This window comes from Parus major, chromosome 7 (assembly GCF_001522545.3).
Source record: "Parus major isolate Abel chromosome 7, Parus_major1.1, whole genome shotgun sequence".
Taxonomy (NCBI): domain Eukaryota; kingdom Metazoa; phylum Chordata; class Aves; order Passeriformes; family Paridae; genus Parus; species Parus major.
Genome location: NC_031776.1, coordinates 17,529,248 through 17,553,759, shown reverse-complemented (window position 1 = coordinate 17,553,759; position 24,512 = coordinate 17,529,248). Strand labels below are relative to the sequence as shown.

Genomic DNA, 24,512 nt, shown 5'->3' with positions numbered 1-24,512 from the left:
TTTAATCCCTTCAATTACTTCTGGCCAAGATTAAAAATAACTCCTGAAGTTTCTTCTGTTGCCCACTGAACAAAAGGAATTGCTCTTTGTGTCTTGAGCAACAAGACAAAGATCAACATTACCTTTGTTATGCTCAAATATGTGACCAATTCTGCAGAAATACAGCTGAAAATGTTGTATGAAATAACATTAAATCTTCTCTTTTTTTTGTCTTCTATTTTCTTGCTATTGTGCCTTATTAACTGCTTTGCCAAGCCTTCAACAGTGCAGCTGTGCAAATTGCTCCAAGCAGAGGCCAGTTAGGGTATCACTCCTGTCTGTAAATGGTGGGGAAATTTACCCACACTGCTTTTTAATGCGTCAAACCAAAACTGATTTGGTATTTTATAAAGCTTCAAAGTATTACTTGGGAAGGTTTTTTGTTCTCATTTCGTTCTTTCTGAGCTTAAACAGTACAAGATTTGAATTACCCTCAGCAACTACATGAGTTCTGTGGTTTGTTTTACACGATGCCCTTCTTTTTGCATATTCTCCATTTTGTAATGTGGGAGTAGAAAAAAAAATTTAATGACTTTTAATTTATCTCATAACTTTTAATTTATCTCTTAACAGGTTCTGTGACTGGCTGCCACATAATCTTTTCTTTGTGCAATCGTAACTACCTGCACAGGCATTCAAGCAATCATCAGCAAAGATGCTTCTTCTTTCAGGGACAAAGAAATGCTGCTTATAGTATAGTTTGGCCAGCCATGGTTTCTCCAGCTCACCAAGTTCCTAAGGTACTGCAATTTCTGCTACCTAATCTGTTCTTCAGCCAGTGTAGAGTTTGACTGCAGTCATGATCAAGTGTATTTGTTGTCCAGCAGCTGGGGGTTGGATCACTGTCCTATTGCTTGGTCTGGATTTGAAATAGGAGAGCTGATGTTCAGCTGTCTACCATGTTAAACTCATTTATGTATTTAGTTATGAGGGAGTTCAAACCTGGGGCTTGTTCAGTTATAGTAGAATAAATGTGAGTATTATAATTATCTGTCGAAAATTCTGGGTCCAGATTCTTGTTTGGAGCACTTGTAGACAGTCTTACCAAAAGTCAGTCAGAATCATTCATGATCATCTGAGTCCCCTTCTGTATAAATCTCCAGCAAGCTAATTATAAAAATGCTTATATTTTGCTGATTATTTGGTTATGTCAGAAAGAAAATGTACAATACCTGCTGGTAGCTGTCCCACAGCCCCACTGTATGTTTTAACCTTCTCTTTTTTGTGCCTGAGTGTTCCTTTTCCTTGCAACATATATTTTTGTTTTTATTTACTTTAGAGCCAAAAGGGACTTTTTGATGAAAATGCAAATTTAACATGTGCTCCACTTCTGGTTTCCTTTTTTTCCTTTTCTTCTTTTTTCCCTGTTTAATTACAGCATAGAGATTAACTGTTTAGTATCTTTTCTTTAGCCAAAAGAAACCAAAGTACCCTTTCTAAACAGTGCTTCACAGGATGTGCATTAGTACTTCTTACAATTTTGATTTTCATTTTTAATATAGATTTCTTATGCCAAATATAGGGCATTTCCGTGGGCCAAATATACTAAAAACTTGTTAGATAGGAAATCAGATAAGAATGGTGGAAGTAGGGCTCTTCCTACCCTAGAGGTTGTGGAAGCTCTCTGTGCAGGGAGAACATAGGGTTACATGCTCTATATATTTTCAAAAGCTTAAAAATCGTAGAATTAAAAAACTTTATTTTCTCTATTTAGATGCTTCTTTTAGATAAAGAGAAAGAAATATATTGTCATAATGAAAAGTTATCTTCCCACATCAGAGTTCTCAGACATCTAAAAATCACTCCATGTCTATGAACTCTGAAAACTTGAGGGCAAAATTATTGCTTTTATTCAGAATATGCCAGAAATCACACTGAAATAACAGTGTTTTTTAAGATGTTGGTGTGAAACTGTCCACATAGACATTTGTATGTACGCTGCTTTGGGCTTTTCCCTTCACAGTTCTTAGAGGTCAGTAGGATCATGTCTCAGTTAATAGGCAAGTGCCCTCCAAGAGGAAGGCAGGGGCGATACTGTGTATGGAGCTGCTAATCCAACAAATGGTGTTGTTTTGTTGTTGTTGTTTTTTTAACTAAGGCCCAAACTGCTGCAATGGGATATTGTTAAGGTTGATATGGCATTAATTTTAAAGAAATGGGAATCTGAAATCCTATTGGCAATAGTTTGCCAAATATACTTTCAGTTTTTATCAGATTAGACATAAAATACCTGTAACAGCAATGGTAGTCTTCCTAAAATCCCAGTAGAGTTCATCAATTGCCCCACTCTTTGTTACTCCAACACCCTGTTGTTGTATGGTTGTTTTGTGTACAGCCAAAATGCCTACTATGTTTTCTGGCAGCCAGCTTGACTCAGTATTTTGTGAAGTCAGTGCAAAACTCACCCTGTGGCCAGCATGGCAGAAAATCAGCTTGGCTGTCATGGGCAAAGGGATTCTTCTGCAGCCAGTGAAATAGTCCAGGACCTGCTGAGAGAAAGTGCATTTCCAACTCTGTGCAAGACATTACTATTCTTATTAGCTTTCATGTTTATAAACATCATTAAATTGTTGTGGATTTTAAAAAATCAGATATTAAATTTCACCTCAAACAAGGGCTGAGAAGTTCTTGTGTGGGAAAAATGAGGCTTATTACACTTCCCTTAACACAGCAAATTGGGATGTCTTTGTGTGATGTTGTAGGTGGACAAATTTGGACACAGTATATGAATTAGATTAATGTATAAAAACCTCTATATTAAAGTAAGTGAAATCCTAAGGTTCTTAGTCAAAAAGCAATCTCATGGATTTCTCAATAAGAGTTTTATTTGAATGAGAAACACGGGATTTGATTAGGTTTAATTTTGAGACTAATTCTGTATGTTTGTCCGATCACTTCCAGTGTTTAGATGCCTTTTGTAAAAAATGTCCCTCTTTGCAAAAGAAAATGAAGAGTTTTTAAGTCTTTCTCCCAGTTTCCTGACTTGAAACTGTCTGTGCTGGAAGTCAGCTGCAGTATCTGGTGTTTCAGCACTGGAAGGCTAACAGACTGTGTAAGTCAGTAGTAACAGGCAATGTTAAGTTCAAAAGGGCAGTGGAAGAAATACTGAGGCAGCCTTGAGGGTTTGCCCTGATGGCTTAGGAAGGTCGATACTACGACAGAAAGGGCAAGCTGCCATGAAGCAGGAGGCAGTATCTGAGAAAATGATCCCATTGTCATGCTCAGTTTTCTGATCTTCATTTTCAATCCTTTTTCTCCAAGCACATAAAGAAGCCAGACTATGTGACGACAGGCATTGTACCAGACTGGGGAGACGACATAGAAATTAAGAATGAAGATCAGATTCAAGGGCTTCGTCAAGCTTGTCAGTTGGCCCGTCATGTCCTGCTTCTGGCTGGAAAGGGCTTAAAGGTAACAATTACAGAAGTCCCATAACAGCTTGAGTGTCTCTTATGCTTTCACTTATTTGGGGTTTTTTCCTACTTTTTTGTTGTTTTAACTTTCCTGTAATGTGTATCCAACTTTAAGTTTGATCCTGAAAAAATAAGGATTTATTAACTTTTGATTCAGTTCTGCTTATTTATTTCTGTACTTTGGACCTACATAGTGCATAGTTACTGACTGGCTCAGGTGTAATATCTCAGTGTTTGTAATCTCCTTCACTTTGGATTGTGTCAAATCCTAAGGCACATGCTACATTTTTTCCTTTAATTTCATGACCCATTTACCTCATATGTTATTCTTCCCAGCTCTGCATGTATACAAGCCCACACTTGGTCTGCCTCCTCCATTCCTGTCAGTCCTTCAGCCCTCACTGGAGTCCTGTGGGATCCAGTATGTCTCACAGAGCTGCCGCTGGAAAAAAAAACTGCCAAATTCTACACAATTTTCCAGAGTGCATTGATAATAAAGCCTCATGATTTCCAGAAATGTTCCTACAGTATGCTTTTTAGGATACCTCCCATGAAAAAATGTAGAGGGAGGAGCCTACTACCAGGTTTTGCAGATGAAGAAATGCTTTTTTAGCCTTGCCTTGGTATTTCATGTAATAGCATATTGGATAAGGTGAAATGGGTTGAGTAGCTATGAGATGCAGAGATAGATGGGGACTGTAGGTCAGTGCCATTGACTTAAAAGGGGATTTTTCTTTCAGCTATCATCACTCTTTCACAAAGGTTTAGTTCTGGAGCTGGGATGGCAAATAACAAAATTGCCTGAAGCTTTAATCCTACATAGCTCTGTGCATGTTTAACTTTTTAATGTTCAATTATTTTTCAGTACAATAAAACTTATTCATTTAAAGGCATATTCATATTCCAAAGGTTCAGGGTGCAGTGTGGGTTTTGAATGAGAGCAGTATTTCACAAATACTCTTTGGTTGTTACCGTGTGTAAACACAAATGTATGCAGTATGGTGTAGTTTAAGATGCAGCTCGTATTATGTGCCAAATCATATATAATAGCAAAATACTACACATACATAATGAATGTTTTGAAGCAAAAAGTTATATAAGTTAATAATTACATAACCAGGACCTGTATACTGGGAGATAGGTGGCATTTGGAGTTGCAATGCTGAGAGTACAACCCAAGTCAGTCACAGACTGATGGTGAGCTGTTTTACACAAGTGTTTGTTCAAGACTCCCCTGAGTGTGAGGATGCTCCAAAACTCTCCCTCATTGACAGTGAGCGTCTTCTGCTTTCCAGCCTGTTGCTGCACGTGGTCAGTTTATACCCATCTGTTCTTATGCCAACACTGCTCTGTAATTCAAGCAGTTTCCTGCCTTTCCTTGGTGTCTTTCCCTTCATGCAGGAATAGAGCTGTGCACCAGACTAAACAAACCAAGCTCTTTTACCCTTTTCTCATAATCTGAACTTTACATTCCTATTTTACCTGAAGAGTCCCATCCCTCCACCTGTTCCTGTTATCTTGCTGAACCCACCTTGCACACAGTCCTCCAAACTGGCTCTTGCCTGTTGCTTTAGCTAGTGGCAGTAAGATCCCCCAATATAACAAAGGTGCATTATAATCCATGGATACAGAGAGATGTATTTTGAACATGGTTTTGATGTTGCCATTACTGCCTGTGGGATTTCAAATTATAATACAGTATTATATATGATAGCTTTCCTGGGTTTGAGTAACAGATTTGGGAATAAAACCACAGATTCTTTGACATGAAAATATTTTATTATATACCATTGAATTGCCCTGTTCCGAATAAGTGATTAGGGGCACAGCAGGTGCCACCCCAAACTTGCCCAGCTAGCAAAAGTATCTTTAAAAGTAAAGCACATACTGTTAAAAGCAGAACTTTTCACAGGGTGTAAGCCATGCAGAGACCAGAGGTCTGTCTGCTGAGTATCCAAAAACCACATCAAATTGCTTGAGCAGAGCAGCAGTAGGCAGCAGCCAGCTGGGTACATAGCAGTTCAGTTTGTCTGTGGGCTAGAGATGAAGATGTTTCAGCAAAGGCAGGAGTAAAAAAGCCTGTATTTATCCAGAACCAACATCTGCCATGTCCAGTCCAGACAGCCTGCCAAGGCTGTGCCTGCCATCCCAGCACTGAGGCTGCCATGGCTGCTGCAAAGCGGGAGCATGTGCAGTAATTCCAAATCCTGGTCTTGAACCCACGGTCATTGCTCCTCACCTGCCCAACAACGTTCCTGTGCTGAACAAAATTCAGATGAGTAAACAGACCTGGTTTTATCCTCAAGTGCACTCTCCTGTATTGACTGTGCATGGCCACGCAATATTTCTATATATAACTGTCTCCTGCACCACAGCCTACCTGTGTTTCACATGTTACTCCACAGTCACAGCCACTGTGATATTTCCTTCAGTGTGCTAAGAATGATACTCTATACAAAGTATGATTTTCAAAGGCTCGGAACTCTTTCAAAGCAAAATCAATTTACAGAGGAACCCTCAAAAGTACTCCTTAATTAGAGAGGTTTCCCTACCAAATTTCAGCTCTAACCATTCCAGCTACAGAGTTGATCCAGAAGAAAAGCAAAAATAATGTTGTTTTATGCATGTGCACTTTGCACTCCATGGACATCCAGAAAATGTCTGAATGATTTATGAAAGAGGTTTTCTTAATATGTAAAATCTTGAGGAAAAGATTAATCTAGAAAATATTAAACATAAAAATGAAGGTTTCTAAAAATGATTGGTCAGTACCTGTAGATTTATAATGATCATCCAGGCTATGGCAACTTTAAGTAAAATATCCTTAAAATTTGAATCTAAATACTTCAGTGTTTTTTAAAAAAATAAGAATACCTGGAAAACGATTTCTTAAAATGCTTAAATACATTGTGGTGAATGCACTGGGCAATTATAAGAATTAATATAATTTCTTTTACAAATAAAAGGGGAAAATAATGTTGTGTTTTAAGGGACTTGAAAGCATTGAAACAAGGTATTTCTGTAGCAGCTACTGAAACAATGCCATGGGAAATTGGTGTCTTTGAGAAAGTAGATATGGAAAAAAGAACAGAAAGGAAGTAAGCAGGATTTTAGGTTTTCTAGGAACCTTTGAGTGCTCATTTCTAATGCATGCTTTATTTAAAATCTTTCTTTTTTCAGAAAAAAAAGTCCATACATCAATAAAGTATATCAGACAGTATAGTGTTTTGTATCAAAACAGTATATTTGAAACGTCCAATATTTCATTGAAGCTTGGCTGCAATCATATTCAATAAATATAAGAAACTCTCTTTGCTTTTTTAACAGGATGTTATGTTTGATATTTTAGGTTGGCATGACAACTGAAGAAATAGATTCCATTGTTCATCATGAAATAATCAGACAGAATGCCTATCCATCACCTCTGGGCTATGGAGGTTTTCCAAAATCTGTTTGTACTTCCGTAAACAACGTGGTATGTCACGGTATTCCTGACAGGTATTTCCTCAATAATGTATATTTTGCAACTGGAAATTAAAGTGTTAAACTGAAATTAATAAATTGTATTTAATATTGAATATACTTCAGCTTAACTAAATGTCATTCTTAAACACATTGTAGATGCTGAACATGTTACTCTATGATGCTGACAGCTATTATAGAAATATATGTGAAATAGGAAAAAAAATATATTAACCTGTTTGTCCAGACACTTAAAGAAAAATAGCATATTGCATTTTGACTTTAGTGTGTGTGGGGAAAAAAACCCAGTATGGTCTGATTTTTTGTTCATCCAGCAAAATAAGTATAGGCTAAGGAATAAATATATTTGAATTTATGTGGGATTTTTTTTATATTCTCAATACATTCAGCTACTCACAAAGTAAAATATGAACCCTAGTGAGAGAAAAAGAATAAATATAATGGTGGATTTTTCAGGTGTTGATATGTTTTTCGGGTAGTTGTTTCTCATTATTTTATATTCAGCTACACTTGTTCTCTAAATAGTCAGAGCTGAACATTAAAAATGGTTATTCTGTTTGCTTCTGCCTTCCTCCATCACAAAATATCTACCCCTTGATTTTTTATGTATGTGTCATTAGGTGTTTATTCTTATATTCCCTTTGTTGGGAACTGTCTGTCACCATTATTTTTTTTTTCTGTTTATGTTTCAGTCGACCTCTTCAGGATGGAGATATTATCAACATTGATGTCACGGTGAGTAATTCATATAAAAAATAGTCTTTGATCAACTTTAGAATCACTAGTAGCAACAGGAAGAATAGTGGATTGGAGATGGGGGATGCACAGATGGATGTGCTGTTTACTTCTGAGCCAAGGCACAAGCAGCTGGTTTCCTTTTTTGTTTTTAACTGTGTGTTTATTCCAGCTAGACCCAGGCCTGACTTGAATTTAGGACTGGAATCAGATGCACTGAGATCAATGTTGGCCTAAGTGAAATGTCAACCCAATCCTGCTATGTGTCATGTTTTTGAGAAGGTGTAATTGTTATTGATCCACTGTGTAGTTAATGCAGAGCACCACAGTACTGGGCAGCAGCTGAAGATAGATATGTATGAGATGAGCTAACATGAAGAAAGCCAGCATTTTTCCTTCACTCTGCCAAGATTGATCTTCCTCTTCCTGCTGATTTTGAGTGGGGCCTGACATTATCTTACTCTGTCATTAGAGGCTGCATTGGCCTGGGTATGTCAGTCTATTTGGACAGCAACTCTTTTGCTAGCAGTGTTCCCTACATTTATTAAAATCCCCGAAGGTAGTGTTGTGTTCCATTTCTGGTATAGAAGCCCTGAACCTTTTGAGCAGAAACAGAAATAGTGTGATATAACCAGGACTTAATATTTCCAGGGAATCATCAATTATAGCTATTTAAATAAACACAGGCTGGGTTTTCCTAGGAGCAAGAAAGCACAGGAACTGGAAACCTAATTCTCATTTCATTTATGAAAAAAAACCCAAAAAAACGTTTTGCAGAGGTCTTTTTTCTTTTTTGCTCTGCATGTTTTTATTTTTCTAAAGTGCTGTTTATTTCTAATATGAACACAGATGGTTTTTGAATCCCACCATTATTTTGCAATAATATGTCACATACAAGGGAGTAGAATCTCATAAAAACAAGCTTTTAAAATCATTAAAGAACCTATTGGTAACTTGATACTACTATCATACTGGCAGAGTGAAGAAATCTTTAGCAGACCTACCTCTGAGCATGAGATTCAAGCTTTCTAAAATATTTTTTCTATTAAAATTAAGGTCAACAACCTTTTTCCCATTATATACTCACGTGTGATCCCAGAACTGGATTTGGTTTGCCTTGGGTTTTTGATCTTTTTAAATTCTTTCCCATCTCCATACTTTCTAATTGTAGAATTCTGACTATCAGGTTTACACAGTGCAATCTAGCATTTTTAAACTTCATTTTTTGCCTTCATTTTTACTGGTGTGAACTGGTGTTGCTTTCCTCAGTTTATTAAACTAAATCAGTTTGCAACAACTAAGGATTTAAATGATATTTCTTTTACCTCCTTAAGGTTCATTTTACTTTTTGTTCAGCCTGTCAGGATAATAATGATACTGTAGATTAAAAAAGTATTGACTCATATCACAGATTCTTTCCATGATAAACTAAATGAAACTTTTTTTCTATTAACACAGTGTCCATATCTTGTCCATTCTGCTTTTCAAATGTCTGACTAAATATTACTGGCCTTTTTGCAGACATATATTTATTTGCTTTTAATTTACTCTCATAAAACAAAATAAATCTTGACATTCCTGTGAATGTGAAGATTCCTGCAAGGATGGCAATTTCTGACTATCCTTGTAAGATTTTTTTTATCATTTGAAACTGAACTGTGCTGTGTGTGATAATTGCTTAGTCCAAAGCAACTGAGGAAAAAATACTACTTTCCAACATTATTAACTGATCTCTTATCTTATTTTTAATGAGCAAAACTGGGGCATTTCACAGCCTCACAGAATAAAAATCAAAGTAAATATTGCACAACAAATTGTTTATAATTGTGTACAGGTTCTATAAAGTAATTAAATAATACTCAAGTTGTTATGTGTAAACACTTAACACTATGTACAAATTATCTGGACAAAAAAAGTCCATTTTAGCACAATTAAGATGGTAGCATTTCATAGATGAAATACAAATTTTATAGGCTTGAAACATGTAGACTTGAAAATGGGTTTTAATATAGAGACAATAGTGTTATCCATTACTGGATCCTCAGCATAGTGCAATTTTCAGCCTATTGTTACCAGGTCAATGTTTCCTACAACTTGGTTCTTTCACTGAATTTTAAGGAAATAGTATGTTACAGTTGCTGTGGTTGTAGTTTATTAACATCAGAAATATGTAATTGCAGCTGATAGGCTGCAGTAATTATTATTTGGTTTGTTGTTGGGTTTTTTGTTGTTGTTTGTTGGTTTGTTCTGTTTTTTCTTTTACTCTTGGGTTACGTTTTAAATCTGTGTTTGCTGTTCCAGGATGATGATGTCTAATGTTGGGGGTTTGTGTGTTTTACTTGCTAGATCTGAAAACAAACTAGTTTGGTTTAAATATGAACTATCTACTTTAAAACCTGCCCAATGGGCATTAAATAAAAAAAATAAAATAAGATTTTGTGATAGTCTGATCTGGCAGAGGAAGGTGTAGAGCAGAGGATTGCAGTTGCTTTTTGCCAGAGCGGTGGCAACATAGTTGGGCCCTTGCTGGCACTCACCTTTCCTTAAAATACCCATTGCTCCTAGTGTCCTGCATTTTCTTCATATCTCAGCCTGAAGACAAACCTGGCCTTGGGATAAACTGTCTGTAGCATGGAGTTTTTTGGGATTGTGGATTTTTTTTTAGTTTGGAATCAACAAAAAAGAATGTGAGTCTGTCTTTCACAAATAGTTTGCCAGTGGCAAAAGTTCAGTGGTTCAAGCTCGGTGAGTAATTAGTTGTAGAAGGATAGTTTCCCACTGTTTGACGGAGAAAAAATGTTTTAGAAGATCAAAACTGTACACCATTTTAATTTGTATTTTTGTAGGGAAATATTGCTTAGTCTTACAATTATGGGCCTGCCTGCCATGTGCAGGGCTGCAAACCCCATTTTAATGGTGTGTTGCAGAGCTCCATAGCCAGGATCCTGCATAGCCAGGATCTCTTGTGCTCAACAGAGAATTTCAGGAGAGCTAACGTTTAAAACCTATGAAATGTCAAAAAGAAAAGAGAAAAAACAATATGTAATTAATTCAACAGCATGTTTCATTTTCAGAACATGAAATTTTTCAGCACCACAGCAATACATTTATTCTCTCAAAATTAATCTCTGGAAATCAGAAGTAAAATCCAATGATAATGCCACATTACAGCTTAAAAATGAGATTCAAGAAAACCTGCAACAGCTCACTGGATTTGGTCCTTGCTTTCTGTGGGGTTCACTCTGGCTGTTGGTAGCAGGGTATGGCTCTCACCTCAGAGCTCCAGCGGGGGCTGCTGACTGCGGACATCACCTCCCTGCCAGCCACCAGCAGGTTCCCCCGTGCCCACGGCCAGCTCTGGGGCTCAGTCCCTGCCCTCTAGGCTGCAAGCCTGGCTGCAGGGGTGGGGGCCAGGATGGGTGAGCACCCGACAGCCCCCAGGGCCTGCTTCAGCCCATCCACGGCCCCCACCCATCTCGCAAGCAGCCCAGTTATCCTCATGTCCTGTGGCTGAGCAGTGTCACTGCCTGGTGCACTGCTGGGCACTGATGCACAGCTTCTGCTTTTCTTGAATTTTTAATTGGCAACACTGGCAACCCTTAGGCACCTTGCAGTCTTTCAAGCTTTTTTTTTTTTTTTTCTTTTCCTCTGCAATGTTTTGCTTTTCCAGTCTTGCAAATATGACTTACCTGTCTATCTGTTGCAATATATCGCTTGTTCCTAGAAAGAATGGATTTAATTAAGATGATGATTTGTTTCTGGATGCAAAATGAAAAAATGTCTTTACATTTCTGCATATGTTTAGGTGTATTACAATGGCTACCATGGTGACACTTCTGAAACCTTTTTGGTGGGCAATGTGGATAAATCTGGTGAAAAGTTAGTGGAGGTTGCCAGGAAATGTAGAGATGAAGCAATTGCAGCTTGCAGACCAGGGGCTCCCTTCTCTGTAATTGGAAACACAATCAGGTAAGCCTTATATTGACAAGTAAAAGGAGGGCTGGCAAATGGGACAAAGGTTATTGGTGGTTTGGTATAAAGCTGATGACATGTTTTATGATTCAAAACCATCATTTCAGTCTGATATCAGTATGTGAACTGCCAAGCTATAATGTTGTTCCTTGGGTAAGAGGTATTTTTTTTAAAGTGAATTACACTAGGGTCAGCAAAGATAACTGTAGAAAAAGACAAAGATATTCATAAAGTAGATTTGAATTAACAGATGTAATTTGTAGTGGGCTTTTGTTTATTTTTTATTTGTGACAGTACACCACATCTGTCTAACAGTGTAAGACAGTTAGAAACCATTGTTTTCATTGAATGTTACAAAGGAATTAGTCAACATAAATAAGCTCTTTGTTTAAAAACTACGAAAATATTTAACTCGAGAGCTTCTGATCTTACAAAGAGCAGTGCCTGCTAACGTCACAGGGAAAAAAGAGCTGACATTCAGAGATTTTTTTCCTATTTTGCATCTCTTCTAGCCTTCACATAAATGCAGTCATGACTCTTTTGCTGATGGCTTTAAATAAAAATGTGCCTTAGTTTTTTGAAGGTACCTATGGATTATTTTAAAGTGTTTGCCAAAAGAAAGAAATAGACATATATCATATACATTTCATTAAGCAATACTTCTTCGGACTGCTAATGGTCCCAACAAGCTATTGAATTCATTCTGATTACTTAAAAGCTGCAAGGCTTAGTCACCTTGAAAGGATGCTGCCTTTTTTTTTTCTTTGTAAATCTTCAAATACTTTAAGAAAAAAAGAGAACGGCAAAATATCAGTTAGATATATTTATAGCTTTAAAAATATTGTAACAGAGTCTGAATCAAACTTTAGTAAAACCTCTTTGGGTTATATCTGAGAAGCTTTTATTGAAGACTTTGTATAAAATTGTGTTTTTGACAGTTTTAAATTATAGGCTAACTAGCCTGGAGAAAAAGGATAGTGTCTTTCTGTTCTTTCATAGGAAATGTTGAATCAGACCCCTACTGGGAAAAGAAATTTAATGCATATCTCACTATCTTACTGTCCATGAATATAATAGAAGTGAATTCAAAATGTAGTTTTATTTTTGCAAATGGGATGAGTCGATAGATGCACCTCATATTTTTGAACACCTAGGGTTCAACAAATTTACTGGTGGTGCTCTTGCATTTTAACAAAATTTATTCTTGAGTAGAAGGGGGCACAGAACACTGGATTCTTATTCAAGCATTCTATCGAGCTCTGCATTCATGGCTGTGTCTAAAGGGCATGTCAGCCTTTGATTCTCTCTGAGAGGTAATTATCCTTTTCCTGTCACGGAACAACAAATGATAGCTAACTACAGAGGCACATTTGCAGTAGTCACATTCATCAACTGCAGAAAAAAAATTCAATTTAATTGTGCAACACAGCTGCACATAGGCTTTTTGAGCATTTCTGTTGTTCTCCCTGTCTTGCTATTCCTCCCTCCAGATCTATTTTTTAAACTTTTTTTTTCTGGTTATTTTTTCCCCCTTTTTGTCTCTTCTTCCATTTTTACTCTCTGTACTTTCTTGTTAAAGTAATTTTCTTTTGTGGCTCTCATTCTTTTTTCCCCATTGAAGGCTATGAATGTAGAAAATTATCACAATTACTCATATAATTGAGCCTCTTTGTAGCAAGTGCAACTCCAGTAGCCTTTCTCCATCATGAAAATGGTTTCATTATAGGGTTTTTCATATTCTCTGACACCATCTACACAGAGGAACAGGCGTGCAGATGAGATGTACTAGGAACAGGGTAGATCAGTAAGGTCACAGTAGGAATAATTAGCTCTGCTATGGAAAGAGCATCTAGGCCTTTTACTGCTACATAAATGTACTGTCCATGGCTTTTAGTCACAAAAAAACTTACTAACAAATGGAGCTCCCGCCTACTACTTTGAAAAAAAGATTTGTATCAACACTACAATTTTCCATCATTAAGACTAATAACACAGAGCCTAGTATACATCAAGGGGAATAAAAAGAAAAATCTCACATTCAAGTGGCGGCTGGGTGCTGACCTTTGTTCCCTTTTTTTGTGTTCAACTTAACTCTTTACAAAAAAGAGCCACACGCCACACCAACATGCAGGTGAACTCCAGCTAGTGCTAGCAAAGCATGGCATTCAGTTGGAAAATCTGATAAATCTCCATGCAGGATAATGCATTTCATTACAGATTCACGACATTAATTCTAGCTGTTAAAAAAAAAAAAAAAAAAAAAAAGAAAGAAGAAGAAGAAAAAGAACAGAGTTGAATGTGACATTGGATTTTTGCTGTGTTGTTACAGAGGTCAGTTTACTTGCAAAATGTAAATATATAGTCAGTGTCCCCTTTGCAAAGCAGATTAATTGAAACTAGTAGCTGTTCAAAACTGCATATAAAATAGCAGAAATAGCAGGTCATTAACTTTATTTCTCAAGATTTTATCGTGTTGACAATTTAAATGTACTGATTTGTTTAGAACTACTTTAACACTCCCTCTGCTGAAAGCTCACCTTGGCTTGGTGAAGCTGTGTGTTTCAGGTTATATTCATCAAAATCTCAAGTTTCACAAGAATTAGATATTATAAATGCCTTAGAACAAGCACTGACAAGCTGAAAACATTTAGGTCCATCAGAATGGAAATGGGTCTAGGTTTCTTTCAACAGTTTTTATGTAAAGATGCTCCAGTCATATGCAGAATGTATTTTATGCACATATAATGAGAAGATTTCCTTTCTACACTAAGTTTCAGAATAATTATATCTCTGAGTAAGTTTGCAGTCAATATTCTAACATAGTCTTTGTTATGGAAGCTCAGTAGCTGACACTGAGTATTTAATTGATAGCAGTTCATTCTCCCATCGGCAACAAGGTGCAAATAAAAGATTGCATGGGCTCATGAGTTACTTTGCTTAGAAAAATTTGGGGTTTTGCTACCTCTTTCTACTGGAAGGCATATCAAAACTATTGGTCAGTTCCAGTGTAAATAGAATTGGTCCCTATGGTCCATTTTCTTCTACCATTTTTGATGTTTTCAGACAAAAATATATCTAGTTTGAAATCTGCTTTTTAGACAGTGAATCTAAGTGCATGAAAGTGTTATGAGTGTAGAGAGCTAAAGAACTTAAAAGTGATGTTGTTAAATAAACCAAATTTCAACTCCTACAAAAAAAATCATGATGAAAGTATTAATAAATGGTTTAAAATGTTTAACACATAAGTATATGTTTTGATATTAATTTAGAACAATATAAAGCAGATTTTAAAAAAAAATCTGTTTCTATCAGATTATGCACATTTAAACAATAAGTGGCTCAGGCAAAATAAGTCATTTTAATGTCATCTGTGATAGATTTTCCTTGACAGCTACTGTAAATTACAATTACACTGCTTCTCTCTGCACTTGAAAGTAAGCATTGCAATAAATTATCTTTTATTTCAATCCATCATGTCTGCTTTCAGAAACAGGGAACCTCAAATAAAAGTTCAGCACTATTGTAAGAAAAATACAGTAATTTGTGTTCCAGTTTGGAACTAAAATGTACCTTTCTTTCAAAAAACAATTGTTGATTTTCAAAAATATTACTAATTATACCTCAACATTTATTGTCATTACAGGGAATCCCTGAACTTGTGCATTCCCTCAGTCTAGGTTTACTATTTCAGAAAAAAAACACTTGAATATTTTCTCTGTATAATTTTGTAATTCTCAAATTAGATATTATGGCACTATTCAAAATAGGTATTTTTATCACAAATAAATATAGCTTAGGATGAGTCTGGTTTCGATACTTTAAAAAAAACAAAAACCAACTATGCCATTCAGTGGCCATTTTGCTAATAATATAGCTAAAACAAACATGATTACTTCTAATTAAAAAAAAAAAAAATCAGATCCGTATATAAGAACACAATTATAATGTTACCAGTTTGAGTGTTTCTCAAGTATATATTCACTGAGAAGAACTGTAAGACAAATTTGTTTAACAGCTTCGGCCATTCATGTCATGCTGCTCTGCAGGACTGTTTTGGATAAAGTTTCATCCCTGGTAAGAGAAGCTGGCACTGTGGGAGGACCATCCCTGGCTGAGATCAATTCACCAGGATGCTCATCCTTGGCAGCAAAGCAGTCTGTGCCATCTTGTCCAATCAGTCAAATTCTTCCTTCCCTTGTGCCACCACAGAGCCCAGAAAAGCAGTAGCTATTAATGCTGAAAATGGGATTATTTCACTTTTTTTTCTTTGGGAAGTGCTAAGAATACTAGACCAGATCTACCTTGAGGAAAAAGTGTCAAAATTTGGTAAAAATAAAAGAAGATGCTCCTGTAGGTGCTCCTAGAGGGTATCTGCACAGGACGGCCCCCTAAGGAAATTTTTTTAACCTGCTTTTCAGCTTAACAGGAGAGATTTATCACCCAAGAGCTCCTTTGAGGGGAAGCTTGAGTGTCGGGGAAAGCTTTCTAGAGAGTCAGTCCTGCCTGTTCCTCCTTTGTGGCAATTTCCCTGTTAGGCTGCTGTCAGGACAGCAGTGCATGTCTCCACACTTATCCCTCCTTTCAGAGAATTAGCTGTTGTCTGGCAACATGGGAAGAGGATGCTCAGATGGCAGCTGACACCCATTTCTCCTGTCTCCACTCTCTGAAGCATGACACCACTGTATGACAGACTCTGACAGTGGCTCCAGGAGGATATCTTGGCCCTCAGTGATGTTCCTTTACCAGCTGGGTCACTGCTGATCCGTCCCAATGCCAGACACTTGGCCTGGCTTTGCCATCAGCAAAAGAAAAGCAGCATTGCAGCTACTCTTGACTCTGCAGCCACTGGCTTGGAACAGATGGCAGCAAAACATAAAATCAAATACTGGGGTCACTAAATAATTATGCTTTTAATCCTGCCCAGTTCACCTCTGCCCAAATATGCAACAAAAATCAATGTGTGTGATAATAAATGTTGTCAATGGGTATTTTTAACAATTACTATTCTGAAGAAATTTTTTTTCTCTTGATGCTATCTTGTGAGGTGTACCTCTGCTGCCCCAGCATTTGCTCTGGAAATGATTTGCTGGGATGTGCCCCATCCATGGGGAACTGGCAGACTGGCACATCCTTTCCCATAGCAGATGCCAGGCAGCCCAGCTCAGCCACAGCAGCCTCTGCCTCCTGCCTTCACTGCTTTCCCACTTGCAATCAGGGTTCCTCCAATGTCTAAGCTTACACTGTCTGCAGGAAGCATTTGATGAAATTGGGGTAGCAATCTTGTAAGATTGTCTTATGGGAAAGCCACAAAGAAAGGCCACCACTGACAGGTTCTGGGCTGGGCAGTGAGACCAAAATGTTGAGCTGTTGTCAGCAACAAATGGTAAATGTGTGCAAAAATGCTCCACTCCCTGGCATCTTGATTTTTGAATCAGAGTCCACAGTTTGGGAATCCTGGAGACCAGAGAGTCTAAGCAAGACTAGTAGTTCATTTTGCTCTTCTCAGACCTGTTCCAAAGTTACAACCAACATGTTCATTTACAGGATTACCTTTGCAAATTGTAGCTAGGATTAGCAGATTTGGGGTTTTTTTGTTATGAAGACTGTTTACCGTAATTCCACAAGGATTTAAGAGCTCACTGGAATTTTAAAGCTAGTAGTTGTGGTGAGAAACTCCTCATAGGACCTTCTGAAGTACACACAAATACTGAAACCAGATTGAAAGTGGCTGAGTTTCAACCTACAATTTATTTTCTGTGTGTCACTTCAGGTCTGTTGACTATGTTACATTTTATGTAGAGAATACCAAGACTCTGTATGTAAACAAGAAGGAAGAAGGAGGGGCATGGTGTCTGTCAGAGTAGATGTCAAAAGCCCTGTGAGCTCCAGGATCCTTTCCAGGGTCCCCTCTGATCACAGGCAGTAACCACTGAAGTACTGATGCTAACAGAGTTGTTTTCAAGCTGTTTGACAAGAAAGTGGTAGAATTCACCATTGAGATGCATATGAATAATTTCTTTGACTGCAGGAGGACAGGATACGGTTGTAACACTGCCTTCTGTGTACCCTGGTGCCTGTGCACTTGGTGCCCAACATGCAGCTCGTGCTGCTACTGCCACCCTCCTTGGCAGCAGCTGAATGCTGAGGCTGGAGCTTCCCCTGCTCCCTGGAAAGTATATAGCTGTGGTGCTCAGAGCTGCACAGAGTGAAACTATTTCTGTCTTGCTACAGAACATGGATTTTTCTGGAAGAAAAATCATGTAGTAATACAAAAAATGACCATGGTCTGTCAGTGGTCAGGGATGCCATGTAAGGACATCAGCAAAACTGAACAGTTAGTGTGATTGTTTATGATTTTGCAAAAAGACTGGCAGAAGAAGATGAAAGAAAACCTTATCATATGTTGCAGGGATGGCTTCTCCCATCTCTCTTCAGAGAATCACTTCACTCATATGGAAATCATCATCTGCATTGCTCTGGGCTTGATCAGTGGAGATCTTGAATTTTGTGTATGTTTCTGAAGAATCTGTCTTTCTAACTCATTGCCATTCCCTGTATTTCTTTCTTGGCCTTCAGCACCATCATAGCCAGCAGGCCAAGTCTCTGACCCAGATACAGGGGACATGATAGAAAGGCAGGGGAGAAAGTATTTTCCATCTCTAGTAGAACTTCTCATTGCATAATCCTTCATTATTTTTTTCAATATAATTTATGTATAAAGTTTATGTAAACAAACTATTTATAAAGCCTGGACTTAGCGTGCAAACAAATGAAGCCCAAATTTCTAGCTTTATTGGTAATCCTCTTTGCCAATACTTTGGAGTTTGGGGGTAGCTAAACCTGAAATTTCCATTCTTCTCCAGAGTTAATGAAGAAATGTGGTCAGTCTTTATATCAGAGCAATGCGTAGGTAAAAAGTAATATACAAATCCTGTTGAATCATATTCTAAGGTCTGAACACTGCAGCATTAACCAACTCTACTCTCTCAGTGCCATTTTACTGTGGTGGAGCAGCATGTCCCTCAGTTGAGTAGCATTAAATTCTGGGGCACTGACCCATGGGCTCTGGAGCCAGCACTGCAGAGTCTGAGGAGCCTGGTGTGCAAAGGGGATTACTTTGTACAGCAAGCTGAGGCCACTTTGCACCTGAAGAAAAGCTACCCTGCGGGGATTAACAGGCTTTAATTTCTGCAACAGCTTTACCTTTAGTTGAGTTGCTTAACTTTTTCAGCTTTCCAACTGTAGTGAAACTGTGAGAGAGCATTTCCTAAGACACAAATACAGATAAACCTGAAGTTCTCCAGTGACTACCTTCATTCAAAGAAGCAAGTGAAGCTTTTAATGTTTCAGGCAAAATCTCTTCAGGCTAAGTGCCTCCCTGTCTAGCTCCTCTTTGATTTTAGAAATAGTATGGGGGTAATATATATGGACAAGGGTGACTTTCTTGTCACTTCTAATCGATCTCCAGATCTTCCTGAATCTCATCATTTTTCTGGTTTGGTTATGCGCAGGCCTCCTGGCTGAACAGCCTCAAATCACTCCGTCCACCACTGCCTCCACCACTGCTTGAGTACAGGGAGAGCCTGAAAGTGAAGCCTGCAAACATGGGTGGGCCAGCAGCCAGAGGATATCCCATGTATCCCCAGGTCCTCCAGTTTTGGGGAACTGGGATAGGATTTTGCTTTCCTACCATGGGTGCGGATCAGTGCCCAGCCATGGTCCTGCAGGCAGTTCTCAGAGATGCTTTTCCCTGAGGCAGGCCATGAAAGTCAGGACAGGTTTTGCAGGCAGAACTGAAGCACTGTAATTGTTATGATTTGGCTTTGCCTCTGTGGCAGTTGGTTCATTGGAAGTACATTTTTATTTAGCATAAATGTATTTGCTGGACTTTCAATTTGTTTCTATACTAAATGTTTGAAGTACTATGAAAGCAAAGTAGTAGGGCTCTTAACTCTCCCTGTTGGCAGCAGGAGCCTCTTCTGCAGGAAACCCAGTGCAGGCCCCTGAGTGTGCAGCCCAGCACAGACTCCGCACTTACAGGGAGCTCGGCAGACACTGTGGTTTGGTACTGTGCTGGGGCCTTGTCCGCCCAACTTGGCAACTTCAGCTGTACCATCTTAAAATGAGTTCCCAATGTGCTTGTGGAAAAGGTTACCCTCCATCAAGCAGGGAAACAACACACTGCCGTTTTACCTAGACAGCAGGGCTGGCACGGGAGCTATCCGCCTCTCTTGGCAGGCGTGTTAACTCTGAAACCTAACAATGGCTCAGCCGTGCTCACTTCAATCAATGACTGTCTTTCGGAACGGTCTCAAAGTGATGACCCAGTGCCGGTAGCAAGACGGTAGCAGGGGATGGGGGGGTCTAGGGGGGGTTGTGGTCGGGGCACGCACTCTGACAGGTCCTCTTTGCCCCCGCAGCTCCGTGGCATGGCAAGGTGGCTTCCAGGTCTGCCCCTTCTTCGTCGGCCACGGCATCGGATCGTACTTTCACGGGCACCCCGAGGTGTGGCACCACGGTGAGTGGCCCCCGCCCGCTGGGCCCGTGTCCCCCCACGCCGCTCTGCTCCGCCCGGGCGATGAGAGGGCTCCGGGGAGGGGAGAGGGAGGGCGGTAAAGCGAGCGGAGCCCCCCACACACATACACACCCCCACGCACGCTGCCGGCCCGGCGGGGCGGGGGATTGCCTTGGGCAGATTAAACCACTGGGAAGCTGGAGGGCACCCCGGCCTCGTTTTCTGAGGGTCGCGTGGGTATTTTTGAGGACAAGTCGCTCGGTAACGGAGCTGTCGGGGCAGTCGAGCGCTACCGATCGCCTCCCCCGGCCGCTCCGGGCGGCAGCCGCCGTGCCCCGCGCCTCCGCATCACGCCCGTGCCGGCAAAGTTTGTCACGGGGCAAAGAAAAATCTCTGGTAAAACATTAAAGCTCCCGGCCTGGACGGAGCCGCCGTCGGGGTGGTGTCGCTGCAGCCGGGGTGGGATCGCTTTCGGCGGGCGCTCCGGCTCATAGCGGGGCTCGGGTGCACAGTACCTGCGAGCTAAAAAGGGGTTTAAACAAAGGGCTTGGTTGCGTTCTCTTAAACAAAAACAAAACAAAAAAAAACCCAAAAAAAACCCAAAAACCCCCCCAAAAAACCCCAACAACAAACAAACCACCAAAAAACCCCAAAGATACATAAACGCGATTTTTTTTTTCTTTTGTAGCCAATGACAGTGATTTGTTAATGGAAGAGGGAATGGCATTCACAATAGGTTAGTAACTCTCTGGTATGCTTTTCTGTTAAGAAGCACACACGGAGCAGTGCAGATCTGTAACATTTTTTTATTGGGATATAGAAATAACCGTGCCGACAGGGGGACGTCAGTGAGATTGACATCTTAGGAACAGATTAAAATATCATTTTAGAAATGCATTTCAATCTGTTTGGATGAAATAATTTTCAAATTACAAGATTTAAAGAATGAAATGTTAATTATAAATTTTGCTAATATTTGACTCGTATTTTTGGCAAGGCAGAGACTCTGCCAGCACACTTGATTTGAGGAGGGTGAGAAGGATGCAGTCGTGTCCCCGAAGCCTAGCAGCCTGGTGGCACTTAGTCATTCGCTGCCTGCCAGAGCTGCTGTTGGGTTTGGGGACTGCAGCGGCAGTAACCAGCCGGAGCCTCGCCCTGCAGACTGATCGTGCTCACTTCCAGTCGTGGAGAACTGCTGGGGAAAAAGCCTTCTTTCTCCCTGTGTGGCTAAATGGTGCGGCAATTAGAGAGAAATAAGAAAATTGTTGTTTTGCTGATTTAATGAACATTTTAAGCATGTTAAAAAAATTCAAATATTTAAAACTATCTGTTGTTTATAAATGTGCTTGGTGCTTTGGTTATTATCCACACAGTCTTAATTAAAGCTTGATTAAAATTCCATGCTTTTACAAAAGAGGAATGGGCAACTTCCTACCTTGCTATTTTGTCTTCCTTTTTAGTTCACATTTTACTGTGTCAAGGGAATGCCAGCCCAGGGAGATAGGACCTGTGTGGAAGGGGAGCTACCTGCTGGGATACTCCACTTTCTTGCTTGTTTCACAGTCCACGCAGGAGTGCAACTAACTTTAGAATACATTTTGTTTTTCTTGCTGCAGAGCCAATAATAATGGAAGGATCCCCTAAATGTAAGATTCTGGAGGATAAATGGACTGCGATTTCTGTAGACAATAAAAGGTGCTTGATTTTATTTTTTGGTATTTCCTAAGACATGGAACTCATCACTGACAGCCCAAAAAACCCAAACAGATGAGTTTCCAGGCATGGTGAATGTGTTTTCCCCCTCCTAACTGCTAAATGTGAATTTCAGATCGGCACAATTTGAACATACCCTTGTGATTACCTCAGAGGGAGCAGAAATCCTCACTAAACTCGTGGAAGAAGCCTAAAAATGGAGCAAGGAGTGGAGAGACTTGCTGTACTTCTGGGATTCCAAGTTTCACTCGGGACAGAGGTTTCTGTAATTTCTGGGGGAAATGGGTGTTGTGTAAGTCACTCCAGGGGACAGAAAAAGCAATTTCAGGGGTTGGCTCTGGGCATAGTTCTTTCTGTGTATTACCTGGTTCTTATTTAATAAAAGTCCTTAGTTTTTTTTGCGACTCTAGGAGCAGCCAAGCACAGTCTGCAAGTGGCAAAGGGTTTGAGTTATCTGGGGTTAGAGGCAGAAAGTGGCTCCCCTCTCTTCCAAATCCTGTGTGGGACAAGTAGATATCAGATGATGCAGTTTTGAAGCAGCTGAGAGGACAGAGAAACATAGCATTTTCCCTTTATAGCTGAGGTATGGAGTCAATTTGTCTTCATTATGATTAACACAGTGCTGTTTCCCAGGCTGTAACTTCTACTAGGATGGAAAAAAGTTTCCCGAAAGTGTCAGGCAGAGGGAGCAGACTCTTCCCAGCATCATTCCCAGCAGCAATCCCCACTTCTTGCCTCTTTTTACACAGCACAAAAAGTGATTAAAAATGAGATGCAAAGCACACCTCTCCGGGGATCAATAATTGCCCTGCTTGAAGAATTAGCCAGTTTGGAGTAATCACTGCTCTGTGGTGCCCATGTTAGTTAAGGGAGAGGCACTGTGCAGTTTAAGCATTTTATGGAGGCAGAGGAGTTTGCAGTCCAGGAGATGAGCCCTGACTCCCTCACAGAGTTTGGAACCAATGGACCTCATGAACTGCATGTCTCGCTCGGTCCTATGCTTTCTGCAGTCCTGTCCTGAGCCTGCCAGGGGTGCAGGGGTTGATTTGCAATTTATCCAGTTGCTGACTGCCCTGTGGGGCCAAACAAGTCTGGCATTGGTATTTGGAGACTACCAGAGCAGGACCTGGGCCTGTGAAATGTGGGGTAGCCTTGGAGATAATTAAAGGATTTCCAGAAGTTCTCCAGGCCCACGGCAACAGTGGCATGGTTTGGTACAAATAACTTGCCCCTCATTGCAGGCAGATGGGGCTGAGCACTGAGGGCTGGTCAGTTCACATTCAGGCAACCAGAGTGGCTCAGCACTGGTTCCCTCAGTGGTCCTGGACAGAAGTAAGCTACTTTCTTACAGCTTTACTCTGCTGTTTGCTTTTATTAAAGTACAGTGAGCTCTCAGCTCTAATAGTTTCTAACAGCAGCTTTTCAAAAAGCAGGCACCCCCCTCCCTGAATACGGCTAGCACTGCGGGGCAGCCACTCAGCTTCATCCTCCCCTTGAGGAGCTTGCAAGGCCATAAAACCTGCAAAACAAACCATGAGGCCAAGTTTACAAATACGCAGAGATTAAACAATGCGAAGGACAGTCGGCATTGCCTGGAGTGGCATGTATTTAGTTCCCTTACATTCCATCGCCCAGCCGCGCTGCCCCTTCTGAGGGGCACTGGGGGCAGCTGGATGTCTGGTGAGTCCTAGAGGTGCACCACAGGCTCTTCCCGTGGATTTTGGCCACGCCGGGAGCCCCTGGATAGCACCGCAGGTGCCGAGCTTTTCACCACCGTCTGTCCCTCTGCCTCCTGTCCTGCTCTTACCGCGGCGTGGGATAAGGTGGGAACGGGGCAACCGGGAGCAGGGAACCCCCCGCAGTCCGTCGTGGGGGGACTGCGGGCAGTTCCTGGTAATCACTGCGCTCTGAGGCCCCGCCGGTAACTCTGGTGGGACTGCGAGTTCTACCGGCCGCTGCGGAGCGCTGGTGGCTGGGCGGAGGCATTGATAGCGCACCTTTGTAATCCTAATTACGAACGAGACTGAAGACATGTCTCGGCCGTTCGGGGACAGCCAGCACCTCGCACAAGCCCGTCATGCAGAGGGTCTCGCCGGTCCAGCGCGATGAGAGTCCCGACGTGGCAATCGCTCCCGCGGGGTCAGGACGTCCTGTGGCCGCGGCCCCTCCGCGCCCGCCGAAGCCGCCCTGACCGGGGCCAACAATGCACGGAGGGGCGGGGGCCTTGCTCCGCAGGACGGGTACGAGCAGAGCCTCACCGACCGGTCCGCGGAGCTTTGGCGGGGTTGGAGGGACTGTGGTTCGCCCCGGGACTGCCTGTGTCCGGCCGATCGGAGAAGAGGGTAGCCCCGGCGGACGCGGAGCGGCCTCCCCTCTCTGCAGCTGTCAGGCTGAGGCCGCCGAAGGTGCCGGAGCTGCCGGGCGCCCTGTTCCCTACCTGGTCAAACTCGCTGACCCGCCTCGGGTGGTCACTTCCATGGCCAGCAGGGCAGAGCTGGCTGCCGGGGGAGACCGCATGCGTGCGGAAACACCGCCACTGCCCCTTCCGCGCCAAGCCTCAGGGAGTTAGTGAGAATGAAGTTTGAGCGTTGCAAGCAAAGCAAAATAACTCCAAAACATTAAGAAGGAAAAAAAAAGGGGGG

At 40.8% G+C, this 24,512-nt stretch overlaps 1 protein-coding gene across 5 annotated transcripts in view; it reads left to right on the top strand.

Moving 5' to 3' along the window:
- The window catches only part of METAP1D (methionyl aminopeptidase type 1D, mitochondrial), a 44,577-nt gene extending 22,303 nt beyond the window's left edge, over window positions 1–22,274 (top strand). For 3 of the 5 annotated variants that reach the window (XM_015635230.2, XM_015635229.2, XM_033516015.1), the window contains 8 exons: window positions 613–779; window positions 3,301–3,450; window positions 6,802–6,950; window positions 7,628–7,670; window positions 11,476–11,639; window positions 20,063–20,160; window positions 20,846–20,893; window positions 21,155–21,577. In XM_015635230.2, coding sequence (XP_015490716.1) covers window positions 613–779; window positions 3,301–3,450; window positions 6,802–6,950; window positions 7,628–7,670; window positions 11,476–11,639; window positions 20,063–20,160; window positions 20,846–20,893; window positions 21,155–21,414 — 1,079 coding nt within the window. In that variant the 3' untranslated portion in view covers window positions 21,415–21,577. Of the gene's footprint in view, window positions 1–612; window positions 780–3,300; window positions 3,451–6,801; window positions 6,951–7,627; window positions 7,671–11,475; window positions 11,640–20,062; window positions 20,161–20,845; window positions 20,894–21,154; window positions 21,578–21,773; window positions 21,853–21,985 lie in introns of those variants that run through there. The other 2 variants (XM_015635231.2, XM_015635232.1) reach the window with 2 other exon arrangements.
- Window positions 22,275–24,512: the final 2,238 nt, after the last annotated feature.